The sequence below is a fragment of the Brachionichthys hirsutus genome, chromosome 11 (genome assembly GCF_040956055.1).
Source record: "Brachionichthys hirsutus isolate HB-005 chromosome 11, CSIRO-AGI_Bhir_v1, whole genome shotgun sequence".
In the NCBI taxonomy this organism is placed as follows: Eukaryota; Metazoa; Chordata; class Actinopteri; order Lophiiformes; family Brachionichthyidae; genus Brachionichthys; species Brachionichthys hirsutus.
In genome coordinates, this window is record NC_090907.1 from 11,554,265 (window position 1) to 11,571,685 (window position 17,421).

The 17,421-nt window shown below is 44.5% G+C and overlaps 1 protein-coding gene across 1 annotated transcript; it reads right to left on the reverse strand.

Annotated features, from left to right (window-relative positions):
- Positions 1-3,522: 3,522 nt before the first annotated feature.
- atf5b (activating transcription factor 5b) lies at positions 3,523-6,463 on the reverse strand. Its single transcript, XM_068745648.1, has 4 exons — positions 6,437-6,463; positions 5,844-6,065; positions 4,329-5,517; positions 3,523-3,860 (listed from the first exon to the last, which is right to left on the reverse strand). The coding sequence occupies exons 2-4, from the start codon at positions 5,980-5,982 to the stop codon at positions 3,674-3,676; spliced, it is 1,515 nt and encodes a 504-aa protein (XP_068601749.1). The 5' UTR covers positions 5,983-6,065; positions 6,437-6,463; the 3' UTR covers positions 3,523-3,673.
- Positions 6,464-17,421: the final 10,958 nt, after the last annotated feature.

A 17,421-nucleotide genomic window follows, 5' to 3' on the forward strand; every position in this document is an offset into this window, starting at 1 on the left:
AAACAAAAAAGTTCAAATAAGTTTCAATAGTCACAGCCAGCAGATGATTGATTTCCTGACTGCAGCGTGTTGCTATTGTTATTGCCATGTTGCTGAATTTTTCCGCTTGATCCGTTCACTACTTAAGTTACAAACATTGCATATTCAATTGTATAGTAGTAAAAATATATGGATAGATTATTGCTGTTATTATAACATAAATCCTTTCATTTGATCAGGTTAAGAAAACCACACTATTCCATCGATCAATAATCAAACTTATTCAAGTAAATAATATTAAATAATAAATAAAGAAAAATATTTAGCCGGTTCTTTTGGCTCACAAGTGGCTCCTCAGATTTTTGTTGTTGTTGGCAAAATTAATTTAATACCAAATCATGTGTATTGTGTAAAATTAGCTACTAATGTAAAAACATACAATATATCAAATGTTTATTAAATGTATTTATTTAAATCCTCTTTGCACTGGCTACAAAAAATATCCACCTCCTCATCTTAGCTTTCGGGAGACTTTTGTTTGTCTCACTATATCCGTCTCTCACCGCCATTCTGTTCATTGATTCATTGTTGTTTATTCATGCTATATATAGGCAAAATGCGGGGTACATCCTGAATGCGTCGCCAGTGCATCGCAGGGGCCACGCTGAGAAAAACAACCACTGCCGCACTACGGACGATTTAGAGTAATCAATTGACCTAAATCGCATGTTTTTGGAGATGGGAGGAAACCGGAGATCCCGGAGAAAACCCACAATGAGAACCTACAAACTCCATGCTGTGGTGTCAGGAGGGGCGTGGAGGGACAGACGGAAGGTAGGAGGGTTATTCCTTTGAAAGGGAGTCCACCTCCATAAAATGACTGGGCAACTATCCTGGGAGTTTTCCACTTCTCTTTCTCTTTATCTCAGCTTTCTAAAGAAGTCTAAATCATCAATTTTGCCATACCAAACTGCAGCAAGACCCGAGACACAAACGGCATTTTCATATTTGCCAATTTTTTCCTTCTTCAATTCAACAGTTGTTCTCACAAGTTTCCTCTTTTCTTTGCCAGGAGTTTTACTGCCACCTTCTTTGGATCCATGGCTAAGAGTTGAAAATAATAAATGTGTAAAAACACGGACACGAAGCGAAAAATGTGCGCAGTCTTTCTCCTACGGCAGGTCGACTCAAACTGAGCCTACTCGGGTAGACTCCGCCTCCGTTCTCGTGTTTTTGGTTCGCCTTGGCTCCTCTCGTGTGTTTGAACTCAGAAAATGTATTCAACTTCCGAGGCATTTTAAACAACATATTTTTGTTCAAGAACCGGTTCAACTGTATATGTGTGTGTGTGTGTGTGTGTGTGTGAGGTTCATGGCTTCATCACGATCAGATTTGCAAATTTTATGAACCCTACAGAGCTTAGTCACAATTTGATTGGCGGCAGTTGATGTTAAACATCTCACATCAGCATTCTTTACACATAGCACCACTTTTTTTTCCCTTTTATTTAATTGCCCCCTGGTCAGCAGAAACATTGTCTGGCATGAACCCGTGGCAGGAAGAAGGTTCGGGCCCCCTGGTGTAATCCATGGTGAGGCTCAGCTGGCTGCTGCCTCACCACACGTCTCGTCTCAGTATTTAAACTATAAATGGGTGATTAAAAAAAAAATAATCTAAAGCTGTTGAAGTTAAATGTAAAGTATATTTTTTAGTACAAATCAATTGAGAGATAGATTTTTGAATTTTACATGGCCTCATATATATATATATATATATATATATATGTATGTATGTATGTATGTATGTATATGTATATATGTATATGTATGACAATAATCAAAAAGTGAATGAGATTCAAGTGTAAAAAGACATTACATTACACATTAATCTTAAAACAATATTTCATTTTGCTAAAATGTACTTAAATAATTTGTTAAATATATCAAATTGTTCTCTGTGCATTTGTTTGTGTGGTATATGAAATTTATTTGGAAACAGATCACCTCACATAAAGCTAACTCGTTTTATACAGAGGCGCTTCCTTCGACACATTTTAAACAGGATAATGAGTACATTTATTTTTCACCTTGCCTTTCATTAAGCCCAGAACAGCAAGATTGCCGGATCAATACCCGGCATCATCCTCAGTCCGCCCTCCGCTTCTGGATTCTTACAGTTCACTCGCGTCTCTCGCTTCTTCCTGCAACTATTGTGTGATATTGCCTCATGCACTTGAAAGGCGGACAACTGCTCGGATACCAAGGGATTTCACACACATTCTCAAACACACACACACACACACACACCCGACATGAGCTGGGAGATGAGATGCGTTGTCTGTTGGAGCGCCGCATCGCTCCCGTCAGGCCCGAGGCTCGACCTCAGCAGCAGCAAAACTGAAGTAGCGGAGAAAATGAGGCGGTGGCGTTTTACCCAACACACTTCCTGTTTGTTTTTCAGTAGGTGACCAATCTAAGGTAAGGCGTGGCTCTGTCGGTCAGGTGTCATGTCTGCTGCTGTCCAGCAGTGACCCCTGGGAAAAGATCTTGACTGCAAAAAGAGGGCTGGAAACAGAGATGTACGGGCAGGAGGGGTTGTTCCTACCCCGTAATCCCCCCTTCTTTCCTGGCGTACATTGCGGAATGACGGATCGATGCTCTGCATGTGTGAGAGTCCAGAGATCAGGGATACTAGAGAACGGCTTTATTTGGCTAAGACTGACCTGATACCTTACCTTGATTAAAAAGGACCAGAATTTCAGATACGTCTAATGGATCAATTGAAAACAGAATTCCCATGAATTCAACAAGGATTTATTGTCGCATCAACAGGTGATTGCTTGTTCGCAAAATACAGTGAGAGAGAGAGAGAGAGAGAGAGAGAGAGAGAGAAAAGGAAAGAGGTCGACGGAAGTTTCTCACAGCAAAAAAAAAACAAAGACCTGAGCATCACTGACGGGGAACCAAGAGAACCATCTCCAGCGGATGACAAAGATGAAGGCAGACTGGAGATGGGAAGCCATGCAAGTTAACAGAATAGCACCTTCAAAACACGCTCACACATGCTTTTCCCAAAATCAAACATGCATCGGGTCTTCGGCGGAGCAGATACGCAACATTTCAGCGATACAAAGGTTCCAAAAATGTCCCCGTCTGCGGAGCACGTCACGCAGCGTCTCCAGCAAACCCCCTTTGTTCTGCAAATGACTCATTAATGAAATAACTGAACATCGTTAAGGAAAAATACAATAAAATATATATATATATTTAATACGGATCTGCCTCAATGCTGCTAAATTTCATCACAACAACCACAAGTGAATTGGGTCACTAGCGCTAACTGGAGCCAACCAGTCGCTGCGGGCGTGAGCGTCGCGAGGCTGAGTGCAGTTCGGATCACAGTGGTCACGGACAAGTTCAGCATCCACAGTCCATCCCACCGAGGCTGGTTCCGATCCGGTCCCAGACTCCTCCTCTCCTCTTCAAGGTATCTTCGCCTCCATCCACTCTGAATAATTCCACATACGTCTCATTTTATTGTGCTTTATTTTATTGGTTTTTTTTTTTAGAAAAGAACTACCGAAATCATGCAAACGACCATTTCTTTCCGCGGAGGCAGAAACCCAGCTGGTGCTTGACCTGACGTCTTTCTCGGTGCTGGTTGGGACGTCGGCGGCGAGGCCGGCGAAGACATTTTAGGCACTGCCATCCTGTTTGAGCCGCTGACTGCGAGCCTTGTAGACCTCGATCAGCAAGTCTTTGACATACTGGATTTCACGCTCCACCGACTCCGCCTTGTCACGAAGCTCCCGGTTCTGTCCCTCGAGGCCGTGAAGCTCCTCCTCCAGAGAGTCCAGCTCCGCCCTCTTACGCACCCTGTACCTGCAGTGGAAAAAGAGTGAGATGTACAGATTTTTTTTTTCTCGCTCTGTTGCTTCTTCATTCATGATGATTTGATCTTTTAACCACATCTGGCAGACCCCCCCCCCCCCCCGAAAGACCATGCCGGTCCATCTGTGTTCAGGCAGCAGGTTGTTCTTCTTACTGCTTTGCTCTCTCTAACATTATGACCAGGACTTCTCTGTCCAGCCTGTGAATCACGGAACTACCAGAGACATCAGGAAATTGTTAGGTGGGGCTGCATTTGGCAGGCAGACCGGGGCTTTCCCTTCCCTCCTCCACTCCACAGAACATTTAAAGCAGAGCACCAATGATCCGACCAACTCTCGAAGCCTGATCGTCCATAACAGCCTGCCACAGTGACAACGTTTCATTTTTGCAGTCATGAATAAGGAGTCAGGTGTTCAGGACTAAAAGCACGAAATACGGAGATTAGGCGCGCCTCTTTACCTGTGAGCAGCGGTTTTGTTCTGGTCTCTCTTCTTCTGCTTCCTCTCTCCGCCGCCGCACTCCAGGGAGCCGACGCTCATCACCAGGGCAGGCTTGATGGCGCAGGGATCGTCCTTCAGCCTCTGGGCGGGGCGGTGGATGGAGGCACCCAACAGAGTCCCGTCCCCATCCCCTCTGGACAGACATTCATAGCTTTGGTCTGCAAGGCATTCTGGATAGAGGTAGTGGCTGTGCTGGGGCTCTGCAGCCTGCGCCTGTGGCGGCGGGTCCAGGTCCCCGATAAAGCTGTGGAAAGGTTCCGTGCTGGCCATGGACTGGTGAAAGTAGCCGTCGCCCGCCATCATTGTCTCTTGGGGGATACCGGCAGAAAGTCCTCCATCTTTGCTGCAGTGCAACACCTCCAGCCCCGCGCTGTCGTAACTCACATTGACCTTCACGTTGTGCATCAACTGCCCCTCTCGCTTGTGGTGGCCGTCGTACGAACCCCCGAGGCAGAACCCCCGGGCAATCTCTTCGCTACAAAACATTCCTTCGGAAAAACAATAGCTCTCCTCTTCCTTCAACGATAAAGCACATTCTCTCACCTTCTTGACGCCGCCCAGGCTGTTCTTGCTGACTGTCTTCAGCGTGGAGTAGTGGTTCACAGAGAACTCTGTGCTTCCTGAGTAACTCCCTCTGGAGCCCCACGAATCCAGTCCCGCTTCCTCCCCGACTTTCGTGGCCTCGCTGAGGATTCTTCGCCCGTTGTTGTGGTGGTAGCGGTGGTGGTAGTTGTACGGAGCGGGGCGAGCGATTTTAGTTCTGCTGATGGGTCCGCCACAGAAGGTGGTCAAGTCCAGCTCCCCTGTTGCCAAGGTAACCACCACAGGGCTGGTTTCTGATTGGCCAGTCCCATACGAGCCATAGGGTAACTGATAATAAGACTGGGAGCCCATGGCTTGGGCACCTTTTTCACATTTTGAGGATTTGTCCAACTTGTTTGTCGTGGTCGTGGACTCGGCGCGGAAGTAATCCTCCAGCTGGGCCAGCTCCTCCTGCAGTAGAGAGGTCATGACCTCCAGATCTGAGGGCACTTTGACATCTCGTTCTAATGGCGAGGGCGGAAGGGATGAGCTCGGCGAAGACTCGGTTGTCGATACAAATGAAGACAGATCAACCTTTTCCGTCATCCAGTCTGAGTGACCATTGCCTGTGAAAATGAACAGAAAAAGAATCGCGTCAGTGCGGGCATTCCTCGGCTCTGTGGAATAACTGAATTAAAAATACAGGCGAGAAACATGAAATCACACAAGGTGGAGACGATAAATGTGAAAAAAAATAAAATAAAAACCAAGCAACTAATCCAACGAGTCCAAATGAACAACTAACCGATCATCTGAAAATGATTGAACAGCATCGTCTGCATTCGATAAACATCCACTTAGCTGTACTCACTGTACGACATTAGTCCCGCGCTGCACTGCGGCTCCGACCTCGGGATGTGGAAAAATAAAAAAGCGTCTCGGCCGAACTCACCAATTAACTGCTGCCTCGCCGCTGGCTCCACCCCCTTCCTGAGCCGTGATTGGCTGCGGCTAGCCTGTCGGAAAAAGGGAGCGCAGAGATCGCCCGTGAAAATGGGGGGAATTTTCTTGCGAAGGATCGATGCCGCCATTGTGTCGTCTGCTTCGATTGAATTGTTCAAAAGCGCAAACGGCAGACTGGATGGACGCGAGCGATGCGGAAACGCCTGAGGACCTGCGGGAGAATCAAACACAAATATTTAGCCACGAAATCAAAATAAACAACTTAATTTCGACAAATGTGAGCAAAAGTTCCCATTTCAGAGACAAAAGAGTAACTTTTTTATTTAAAGATTTATGCAACTTGTTTCTGAATTTCTCCTTCATCTCTGACTTTGTGATGTGAAGCAACAATTAATTCATGTCATCACAAAAACAAAACAGGAAGTTCAGAGAAACCATTAAAATACGTCTTTTCCATTTTTTTTATGGAACATTTCAAAGTGAGCATGAAGCAAATAAACCATATTTTCTAGACTAGCTTCGATGAGCAGCGGAGGAGCGTCAGGTTGGACCGGAATGGACCTCCCCGGCTGCCGTACTCACCCCATAGTTTCTGGAGAGTTGGGGAAAGTGCGCTGCGGAAAGCGAAGCGCGCGAGCGTCCCTGCTGAGGAAGACGACGGCGGGTTCTTCACAGAGCCATGTTCCGCTCCCGCGTCAGGAAGGCGGCGTGAAGACAGATTTCAACGGGCACACATGCAGCAAAGAAAGTTTTTAAATCCGCGACTTCTTCCAAACTCCTCTCATCCGGACCTGATCACAGAGGGCAAGATTCATCCGCCGCTTGCAGCGTTCGCGCAGCTGTTACGTCATCAGGCTGGGGACTTTCCCGTTCTGCAGAGACGCAACGAATCCGAAGTGCTTTCTGCCCGAACCGCCTCAGACCGAGTCCGTTTCCTGTCAGACTCCACTGGGCACAAATAATAATGGCCAAAACATTTCAGTCACACGGTTCACCAAAGTCTTTCTTTATTCTGCATGTTCATAGACCCACGGGGGAAACACTGCTTAAGTGTATTATAATCACAGTGTTCTACAGTTGCATGGTATTTTCTATTTTTATTTATAAACATGGTAGAAATACTGATTGTATTACTGAAAACTGTAGACTTCATTAGGGGCCTCAGCCTCAATTTCTTTATGTGGGGTTTGTATGTTCTACCCGTGTCTGTGTGGGGTTGTATGTTCTATGCATGTTTGTATGTTCTCCCCGTGTTTGTATGTTCTCCCCGTGTCTGTATGTTCTCCCCGTGTCTGTATGTTCTACCCGTGTCTGTGTGGGGTGGTATGTTCTATGCATGTCTGTATGTTCTCCCCGTGTCTGTGTGGGTTCTCCTGCTTCCTCATACATGTATCTGAAAACATGCAACTCACGGGCACCGATCACTCCAAATTGTCCGTGAGTGTGTGAGTGTGTGTGTGTGTGAGAGTGGTTGTCTGTCTGTGTGGCCCCTCGATGCGCTGGCGACGAGTCCTGGGTGTACCCCGCCTCTGGCCCGCTGTCAGTATAGGGACAGGCTCCAGCTTGGTTTTCTCCTCTGGAAGGGAACGGACGGGTTTCTTTGTTCGCTTGCTGCTCAGAGGATTTGCGTGACGATGACGTCATGATCTCAGTCCCGTCTGTGAACTGATTGGAACGCCCGAGTGAATCGTGACCCGCCGCCACTCGCAGCAACGCCGACGTTGGAAGCAGCGGCACTAGTTTCAGCAGCGCCGCGGCGGAAGGACACGCTGTTGCAGTGCGGAGGTGTCAGTTCAGTTGCAGCCCTGTTGCATCAGATCCGCAGGGGATTCGTTGAGCTGTGTAACACTGAGGCCACGCCATTGGTTTATGGAGGGATTTTTTTTCATTCCACTGATTCCTAATCATCACACATTAGCACCAGCGTGGGACTGGTTTACCACCAGTGAGCTGTGGGGAGCAGAAGAAACTTTATTTTATCGTTGATCCACTGTTTTAACATCGCTTCCATCAATTTGTGTGAGTCTACAGTCCAAAATATCAATAATATATATAGTCACTTCATAACTATGTTTCACACAAATATGCACCATAGCATTATTGTTGTTGTTGTTATTTAATTTTATACAGGAGTACAGAAAATGATGAGAAAACAAATGATTAATCTCTTCTATTTGTGTGTTTTGTTCCTCTGCGGAACACGGAGAACAAGAAGACGCAGAATGTGACATGATATTATACATGTAAACATTTAGAGGAAAATGTTTACGCCCAGAGACCAGCTGATTGGCCAGAATGTTTGTGTTTCTGCCTGTACTTCTATCACCCTTAGGACCAGTAACCAGTCACACACCAGCGGAACTGATACTGGGACAGTTCGGAGATCAGGATCTTGCCCAATGACGCTTTGATAAGTGTCTGTCTGTCCATCCTTCCATCCATCAATTATATAAGTCAGGGGTGTCAAACTCATTTTCTCCGAGGGCCACATTAGCGTCATGTTTGCCCTCCAAAGGCCAAATGTAAACCGTAACACAGTAAAAAAATGTAACTAAATGTAATGTCATTTAATGTAAAATGAATGTAACTACTCCTTAACATGCTGTTAAATAACTATTTATTTTTTTATTTATATCTTTAGCCACCACAGTAATTACAATAAAATATTCAGTTTTGATATCACTTTTTGAAAAGGTTGTAACTTAAAAATTGTTAGAGAAAGCCATACTGTAAACGATAAAATCATAAGTATGAACCAAGATGGGAATAAATTAGCACATCTAATAATGTGGAAAAGTTCCATTCAAATGCAATCATCACGCAGGAACAAAGATAATCGATACAAAATCAAAGCAAAACCAAAAAGCCACCACCTTGTCTTGTCATGGACATGAGCAAACCAAAAAAAAACAACCGAAGTGGGCAAGATAAAGAACATTCCCCGAGTCATTGCCGCGTCACTTTCAGGTTCAGCACTGGACAGCTCCATATGTAGCCCTATGGAGCTGTCCAGGGCTGATCCTGAGCGCCATATGTCGCCGGGGTCAACATGTCAGCACATGCTGGAAAAAACAAAAAAGTTCAAATAACATTCAATAGTCACTGCCAGCAGATTATTGATTTCCTGACTGCAGCGTGTTGCTATTGTTATTGCCATGTTGCTGAATGTTTCCGCTTGATCAGTTCACTACTTAAGTTACAAACATTGCATATTCAATTGTATAGTAGTAAAAATATATGGATAGATTATTGCTGTTATCATAACATAAATCCTTTCAATTGATCAGGTTAAGAAAACCACACTACTCCATCGATCAATAATCAAACTTATTCAAGTAAATAATATTAAATAATAAATAAAGAAAAATATCATCCAACACAAGTTATGGCATTAAACTTGTTCAAAACTCTTTTGTTACAGTTGAGAGGGGCAGAACTGCAGTACAACCAACACTTGTGGGCTGTTAAGAACATGTGTGACAGATGCAGCATTTTACAAAAACTAATGTCTGCACACAGCTCTCGTGGGCCACAAAAAATGACTTGGAGGCCACATTTGGCCCCCGGGCCTTGAGTTTGACACATGTGATATAAGTGATGGATTTGGATGAAGGGATTGATCCACAATTACTTTCATTCATTTTCTGAGCGACTTATCCAAAACTCTGTGTCACGGGTCGTGCTGGAGCCGAGGCCAGCTGTCTGCTGGCGAGAGGCGGGGTACACCCTGGACGTGCCGCCAGTTCACCACACATAGACTCACAGAGAACCCACAGGGAGAACATAGGAATGGAACCCGGAACCTTCTTGCTGTGGGGCAACAGGGTTTATTTATCACTGGATCGTTTTTCTTTGTTTTACAGGAACTGCTTTTAAAACAACAGTGTGTGTGTGTGTGCGTGCGTGTGTGTGTGTGTGTGTGCGTGTGAGAGAGAGAGATGGTTCATCTTTAGAACCAACCACATCAACACTTGTCGGGGGGGTTAATATGCCCCTCTGTTTAGACTCCTTGTACCTGTTTGGTCTGGTGTTGCGGTAGGACCCCCCCCCCTCCCCACCCTCATTAGTAAGCACAGGATAGCATTACTTGAGTGGGTGAGCTCTTTTGCCGCGCCGTGAACCAAAAGCTGATTAAAAACAACCAGACCTTTCTGTTGCTATAGGCAACTCTGCCTCCACCCCCCAAATAAATATCTATATCTTTTTGGCTTTGCTGTGGTTTGGGTTTCTCTGCCTCTAACTCCCCCATTGTTTACAGAGCTCATCTCACTATTTTGCAGACAGTGCAGTTTTATTATGCATGAGGCATCTCTTTAGTTGCGCATGAATTCCTAATCATCTCGGGTCACGGGGATCAGAAAAAGTTGTGGTGATGCATGCAATGCTCCTGCAATCATCTCCAACCAGTCTTTCCTAAAGACTGTGTTTATATATATATATGATAGAGACGGTTCCTTAAGGATGTAAAAGGGGAAAAAAACATGGAATATTTGATTTTTCACTCATTTTAAAATCAGATTATAAATTTCAGATGTGATGGAGTCTGTTTTTAATACTATTCATTCATTCATGTTGCCGATCCCGGCCGCAGGTCCAGCAGGTCCAGACCAAGCCGTCCTCTCCCCAGCCTCCTCCTCAGCCTCAGATCTAAAATCCAAATCTCAGTCCCAGGAAAGCTGAAAAGCCATCGGGATCTTGGCATGAAAGCTGGCCTCCTGCTTCTAGGTTGAATATTTACAGTAAGGTGAACGGCCGCATCGGATGCAGCAGTGAGCCCATTCGCTTCAGGCTGCGTCCGTGCCGCGGTCAACGATTGCTTGCTTTTTGTGCTGGATTGCCCTCCATCCGTTTGTACTGTACCCCCCATCCGGGAGCACTAGCGCCGTGGGATGGGAAGAGCCTGCTTCAAACACACACCGGCAGCCGCACTCCCATCCACGATGGTACATTGGTATCAGTTACAGCATAATTTCATCACCAGCAGCTCCCTGTGAATCCTGCTTACATTAAGTTTTTACAGGGATTGGCAACTCGGAGGGAGCGAGGCATGGCGGTGCCAGAGCTTCAGCCCGTTTAAACGCAGCCTTCCATTCAATAGTTGGTCTCAACATATTGTCATTTGTTGATGAGCAGTTGTATTTGAATAGCCGAGTGGAGTGAATTGTTAAGAATCCCTGCAGTTACAGTGGGATTACACGGAGAGACAGGACGAGGGGGATTAAAAAAGCATCAGGATGACGAGACTTCAAAGTGGTAAAATATGCTGTGTGTGTGTGTGTGTGTGCGCGCGCGAGTGTGAGTGTTTGAGAGAGAACAAGAGAATGACAGTCGGCATATTGTTTTGATAAGTGTTCCCTGAGGAGAAGATGTGAGGAGGGGGGGGGGGGGGGGGGGGTGTCACTCTCTCTCCCCTCATCTCTGCGATAGAGAGCCAAGGGAGTGTTACACCCAGAGAGAATTCCAACATCCATGCTGGAGAATTGCAGGCCCACACATCCAGAACACACACACACACACACGCAAATGGCATTGTCCTTAACTTTAAATATACAGTATATACTTAATTCATCCTGAAGGAAAATTACATTTGCATATGTGTGTATTTATATATATATACTAATACCTCGACATAAGAGTGATTTGACATAAAAGCGTTCCGAGATGCGAGCATAAATTTGAGGTGCGAGTGCGCTTCCCGATGCTGACGCTAGATGGCCGAGCGCTCCGAGCGCGCTTCACTCGTTCAGTGATTCTGGCTGTACCTGTGAGTATTCCTGATCAGTGATGGGTCCAAAGAAAGCGAGCGGTGAGGATGTCAGTGAGAAGGAAAGACGATGATGACGATGGAGATGAAGCATGAAATGATCCATCAACGTGACCGTGGTGTCCGTAAGTGATGGGAGACGCCAGTACATCGACGATGTGTACAATCCTCAACCAGAAGGATGCAATCAAGAACACAAAGCCTTCCAGAGGCAGAACTACTATGTCTAAGTTCATGTAGTACCTGTAAGGTATAAGTACTGTATAAAGTGTTACGTACCGTCCAACTCTCCCCTCCTCCCTCCCTCTCTCCTCCTGGCACAGCACGCCGCTGTTCGCGCTATCGTCTGTCTTAAAGGTAAAACTCATAATAAAATAACATTTTATATTGCAGTAATACTGTATATCATTCATTATATCATTTTGTGTGTATCTATATAGCAATTGGACGTTTTTTCCATAGTCATTCTGTTGAATTGAGTGTTTTTAGACGGAACGGATTAAACTCATTCATTTGCCAACCGCTTTGTCTGTTATCGGGTCGCGGGCCAAGCTGGAGCCTATCTCAGCAGTCAATGGGCGAGAGGCGGGTTACACCCTGGACAAGCCGCCAGTTCATCGCAGGGCAACACAGAGACAGACAATCAGACACACACACACTCACACCTACGGGCAAAACTCTCCTAACTACCCTACCCCATCCTCTTCTAAGAACCCCAGCCTAACCTCTCCTAACTACCCTACCCTAACCTCTCCTAACTACCCTACCCCATCCTCTTCTAAGAACCCTACCCTAACCTCTCCTAACTACCCTACCCCATCCTCTTCTAAGAACCCTACCCTAACCTCTCCTAACTACCCTACCCCATCCTCTTCTAAGAACCCTACCCTAACCTCTCCTAACTACCCTACCCCATCCTCTTCTAAGAACCCTACCCTAACCTCTCCTAACTACCCTACCCCATCCTCTTCTAAGAACCCTACCCTAACCTCTCCTAACTACCCTACCCCATCCTCTTCTAAGAACCCTACCCTAACCTCTCCTAACTACCCTACCCCATCCTCTTCTAAGAACCCCAGCCTAACCTCTCCTAACTACCCTACCCCATCCTCTTCTAAGTACGCTCCCCTAACCACTAAGAGCCTACCCCATCCTACCCTGACCTCTCCTAGCCTATTGTTCACCACTAAACCATTTTATTTCATCCACCAGTTTCAGTGGACCGTTGTTATGATAGCGCAGCTTCTTTCATTGAATACAGCTATTTATGAACTCCATTTGTCGCAGCACTCAACATCCACAGAAACGCACATTGCTAGATTACAGTTGTCTCTGTTCCTTTCGTAGGAAGGCTGTGGTTTGGGGGAGTAGTACCAGTGTGTCCCAGGCTTTGTGTTCTCATTAGAGAAGGTTGTTGGTAATCTTCCTCCTTTGATCTCGAAGCTGAAGGGAGCTGCGGTTTACTGGAGTTCAAACAATGTTCTCCCACAGCACCTCCTTCAGGCTCCCTGTGGTAGCTGAGCCACAGCCTGATGCTGGGAGGCAGAGAGAGACACACACAGCCAGTTGGGGGTTGGTTTGTAAGATGGAAACACCGAAAGAGGTTTGTTTTTGGTGGTAAATCCATCTGACACGAAGAAGACTCTTAAATTTATACAGCTGTTCACATTTCTGGGCCTTCTTTAAACTTCTGTCAGTAGGTCGGTGAACAGGACCTTCCTGAATGTGTGATCCAATACAGAAACAGACATTTTATTCATTATATAGTGCGTGTTGTAATCCAGCAGCTTGGAGTCAGGAGATGATGACTGGCTTTTTATTTTCAGCAATCGTTTTCTTGCATTACAGTTACAGTATTTTCAATATTTTAAAAAGGAGAAGCTTTCCAAGACATTATAATTGATTTAGATCTTTAAATGCGCATTATGTCTAGCAACAAAAAATAAAACCATCAAACAGCATGTTGTTGATTAAAACCGGTTATTTCTATATGGATTCATGATACAAGTATGGTGCCCTGCTTGGGTCAAAAAACAAGTAAACGTGAGCCCAAACCAAAACATTAATTGTCGGCTGGAAAAGGCAAAGAATGCACATGATAAGATTCTGCAGAGACATGTGAAGTGGTCATGTTACCTAGACAGTGTCAAACTGGTCTCTGCTTTGGGGGTTGATCTTTAATCAGCCACAAATCAGGAACAAGCAGTTCCAATGATAAACAAGACTGCAGCGTGATTTACTGGTTTTCAGCGGGTGGTACATGAATCTTTGTTAAGCAGCTGCAAGTTGACATTTCTGTTCATGTCTGAAATTCAGTTCATCCCTGAATTTATCCATCCATCCATTTTATTTGAGACGATCGTTTCATCCACAGCGGCTTTCCCACTTTGCAGGTAGCAGTTGGTCTGCTGGCGCCTATCCCAACTTGCATTGGGCGAGAGGCGGGGCACACCTCAGACACGTCACCACCGCGACACACGCACAGACAATCATTCACACACTGATGGGCACTGGCTGAAACTGTGTCTGCTTCATTTCATTTTCATTTCATTTTATTCATATTCACCATAATAAACATAAACAAAACATTACAAAGGCAAATAATAGTGCAGAAGAGGAAAAGAAGCCGCAAGGGCTTATATAAAAATCCTCCCCTCAAGTTCAAATTAACTAAACAAAATCAATCAATATATATATAAAACCAAAAAAAAGGAAGTTAAATAAAAGCTAACAAGGAAAAGATACAAGGAAAAACCCAGCAAACAAACTGAGCAAAAGAAAGAAAGAAAATAGAGAAAATAAAATAAAGTAAAATAAAATCAATTTTAAAAATAAAACCCAAAATCAAAACAAAAAAAAACAAAAAGAACAAAGATCATACAAACTACAAATTTATTTCAAAATACTATACATGTCTGGACAGAATATACTTCACCAAATTAGACTTAAACATTGTGTACGTAGATAATAGTTTTTTAACGACTTGTCTAAAGAGTTCCAAAGTTGCTTATATCTCCTTTTGTGAGGAGATGATTACTCCTTGGAAATCTATTAACATTTATTCTAATAATAAGTCTTGGGCTACTAAATCTGTGAAAACAGCTCTGAAGAACATTCGTTTTTACCAGAGGGACAAGGCGCGACATCGGGAGCTGTCCAAACAGGGGGAAAGGAAGCTCAAGTTTGCTAAGCATAAAGACAGAGTGGAACACCTGTTGAGTTCTGATAACTCTCGCCCTGCATGGGACGGGGTGAAGAACAGGCTGGGGATGAAGTCTAAGCATTGTCCATCACTTTTAATGGGGCATCAGATCTGGACTTTTCTAATGAACTCAATGGTCTTTTTTATAATTGTTTTAATGTGCATGATTTTAGAGAGGAGGTGTCTGTTTTTAAAAATCAAAAATCTCTGGTCTCTCTCTGGTCATGAAGACTTTTGAGAAACTGGTTAAAAATGTTCTGCTGGACTCCGTCTATGATAAGTTGGACTCTCTTCAGTTTGCCTACAGGTCAGGTAGAGGTGTGGACGACACGACAGGGACGATTTTCAACCTGGTTTTTAAGCATCTTGAGGGGACCCAGTCCCTAGTCCGTTAACTTTTTTGGACTTTTCTTCTGCTTTTAACTGCATCCAACAGGTTGTTGAACATTTTTAACATTGATGTGGGTCCAATTTCGGGGCTGATGGACTTCTTAACTTACAGGTCACAGCGGGTGAGGGTTGGTGTTTTATCTGATGTCCTTTTTTCCTCCACCAGATCCCCCCCAAGGCTATGTCCTCTACCGGCTTTCGTTTGTTTTATACACCCAATGAATGACAGAGTGATCATGAAGGGTGCCATATTTAAAACATTTGGAGTAAATGTACTGGTGCGGGTCATCATTTTTAAATAATGTTGCTAAAACTAAGGAGATGACCACCGATTTTAAGAGGACCCCTTGGGTCATTTCCTCCGTCATGATACACAGCCAGGAGGTGGAACTGGTACCTCAGTACAAGTACTTATAGGTACCATCTGCCTGTAAGAAGGCTCACCATAGATTGTGCTCCCATCGGAAGCTCCGTAGTTTTAATGTTGGCAGGTGTTATATGAGAATGATTTATTTATCTTATTTTATTGAATCTGTTTTAACCGTTTCTTTTATCTGCTGGTACCATTCGCTGGCTGTGAAGCACAACAAAGAAACATCAGGTTGTAGTAACCTTATGCAGCCAGATTGCAGGCGTTCCTCACATCGACCTGCAGGCGCTGTACCAGGTCAGGGCATTCGAGAGAGCCAGATCTATCCTGGCTGATGGGAGTCATCCTTTGTACGGAGAATTTACGCTGCTTTCTTCGGGTCACGGTTATATTTAGCCTCGTTTATCGACCCAACCGGTTAAAAACATCATTTATCCCTGTATTATCAGCAGTTATTAGACTCTTTGTGAATGTCACTGTAATTTGTGTTTTCCTGGGTTATGTGCTGTTATTTATTTATTTAAATTGCTCCTTGCGGGGTAATAAAGTTAACTATGACTATGACTAAATTGCCCCACAAGAGCCAGCACTTTGGTAACGGAGGTAAGGAAATGCTCCCCTTTCGATAACTTGGGGCACAGTCTGCTGCAGATAAACCTGTGTTTTAGGTATGACTCCTGGTTTGTCTGTTAAAAGAAGCTTTCTTTTCCTGGAGGCCGTCGCCTTCTCTTCTTTCTCCTTGCTTGGACTTTTCCCCTTTCCAAAGAAGCTCTCTAAGGGCATTTGTTATTTTTTTTACTCATTCTCGCTAGTTTATGGCTTTATCTTTTTGAGTCACGTATCATGTGACCAATAAGATTCACAAGCAGAAATTCTATAACCCCTATATATATTTATATATATGGTTGATTTGACATATGAGCTCGGTCCTGGAACAAATTATAATCGTATGTCAAAGTATTATTGTATATGACGTTTATTCATGCTCTTGGGTCCTGACCACCACTCTTTGGTCCAGTTGATTCTTTTCTATCTCTTTTTGCTCTTTTAGAAAAGTGTTGAAGCTCCAATAAAATGGGAGAATGTTTTCCTTTTTCTCTAAAACATCTAGAAATGCAGTTCTTCTCTAATTAAGCCAAACCACCTGAAGCCATCCAACAAACTTGTGGACCTGGTTTAACCCACCAGATGTGATTATTTGTAACTGTCAACCATCATCAACTGAATGTCCAACATGATGAAAGGTCTTCAGAGAGAGGGATGCAGTGGACGAAATGTCCATGAATGTCAGCAGTTTGAACTCATCTTCTCTGATAACGCCATGGAAGGGATTCAGAAGCCAGCCCATCCTGTAGCGTCTCGGAGTCGCGTTACATACATGTACCTGAAAGCCTTAGTTCATGCTACTGATGCTCTGCTCATCGTCTTAAGTGTAGTTGCTCATAGCTTCTCGTCTTTTCATTGATACCTGTGGTCTGCTCTGCTGCTACTTGGAGACGTGGCGGTCAAACCTTAAACGCACCGTGTTGAGTTCATGAAAGAACGCTTGTATTTCAATCCGCTCAGTCCTCTTATCATCAGGTTTCTGTGTTCCTGTCAGCGTGCTCGTCAGCAGACCAACAGGCTGACATGTTCTCGTGTTTCTGTCACACTGGTCTTTTCCTCCTTTCAACTGGTGGCTGCACTCTGGGCACTGGTTCAACTTCTGGGAAATTAATCTTCTCCGAGAATAATGAGGAGGCTGCAAGGATCCAGCACTGGGAGGGTGTGACTCTAACCATGGGAGGGGGGCCTTGGTCTGGACATATAAACAGCAAATCACCATCTCCTGGGAATCGTCC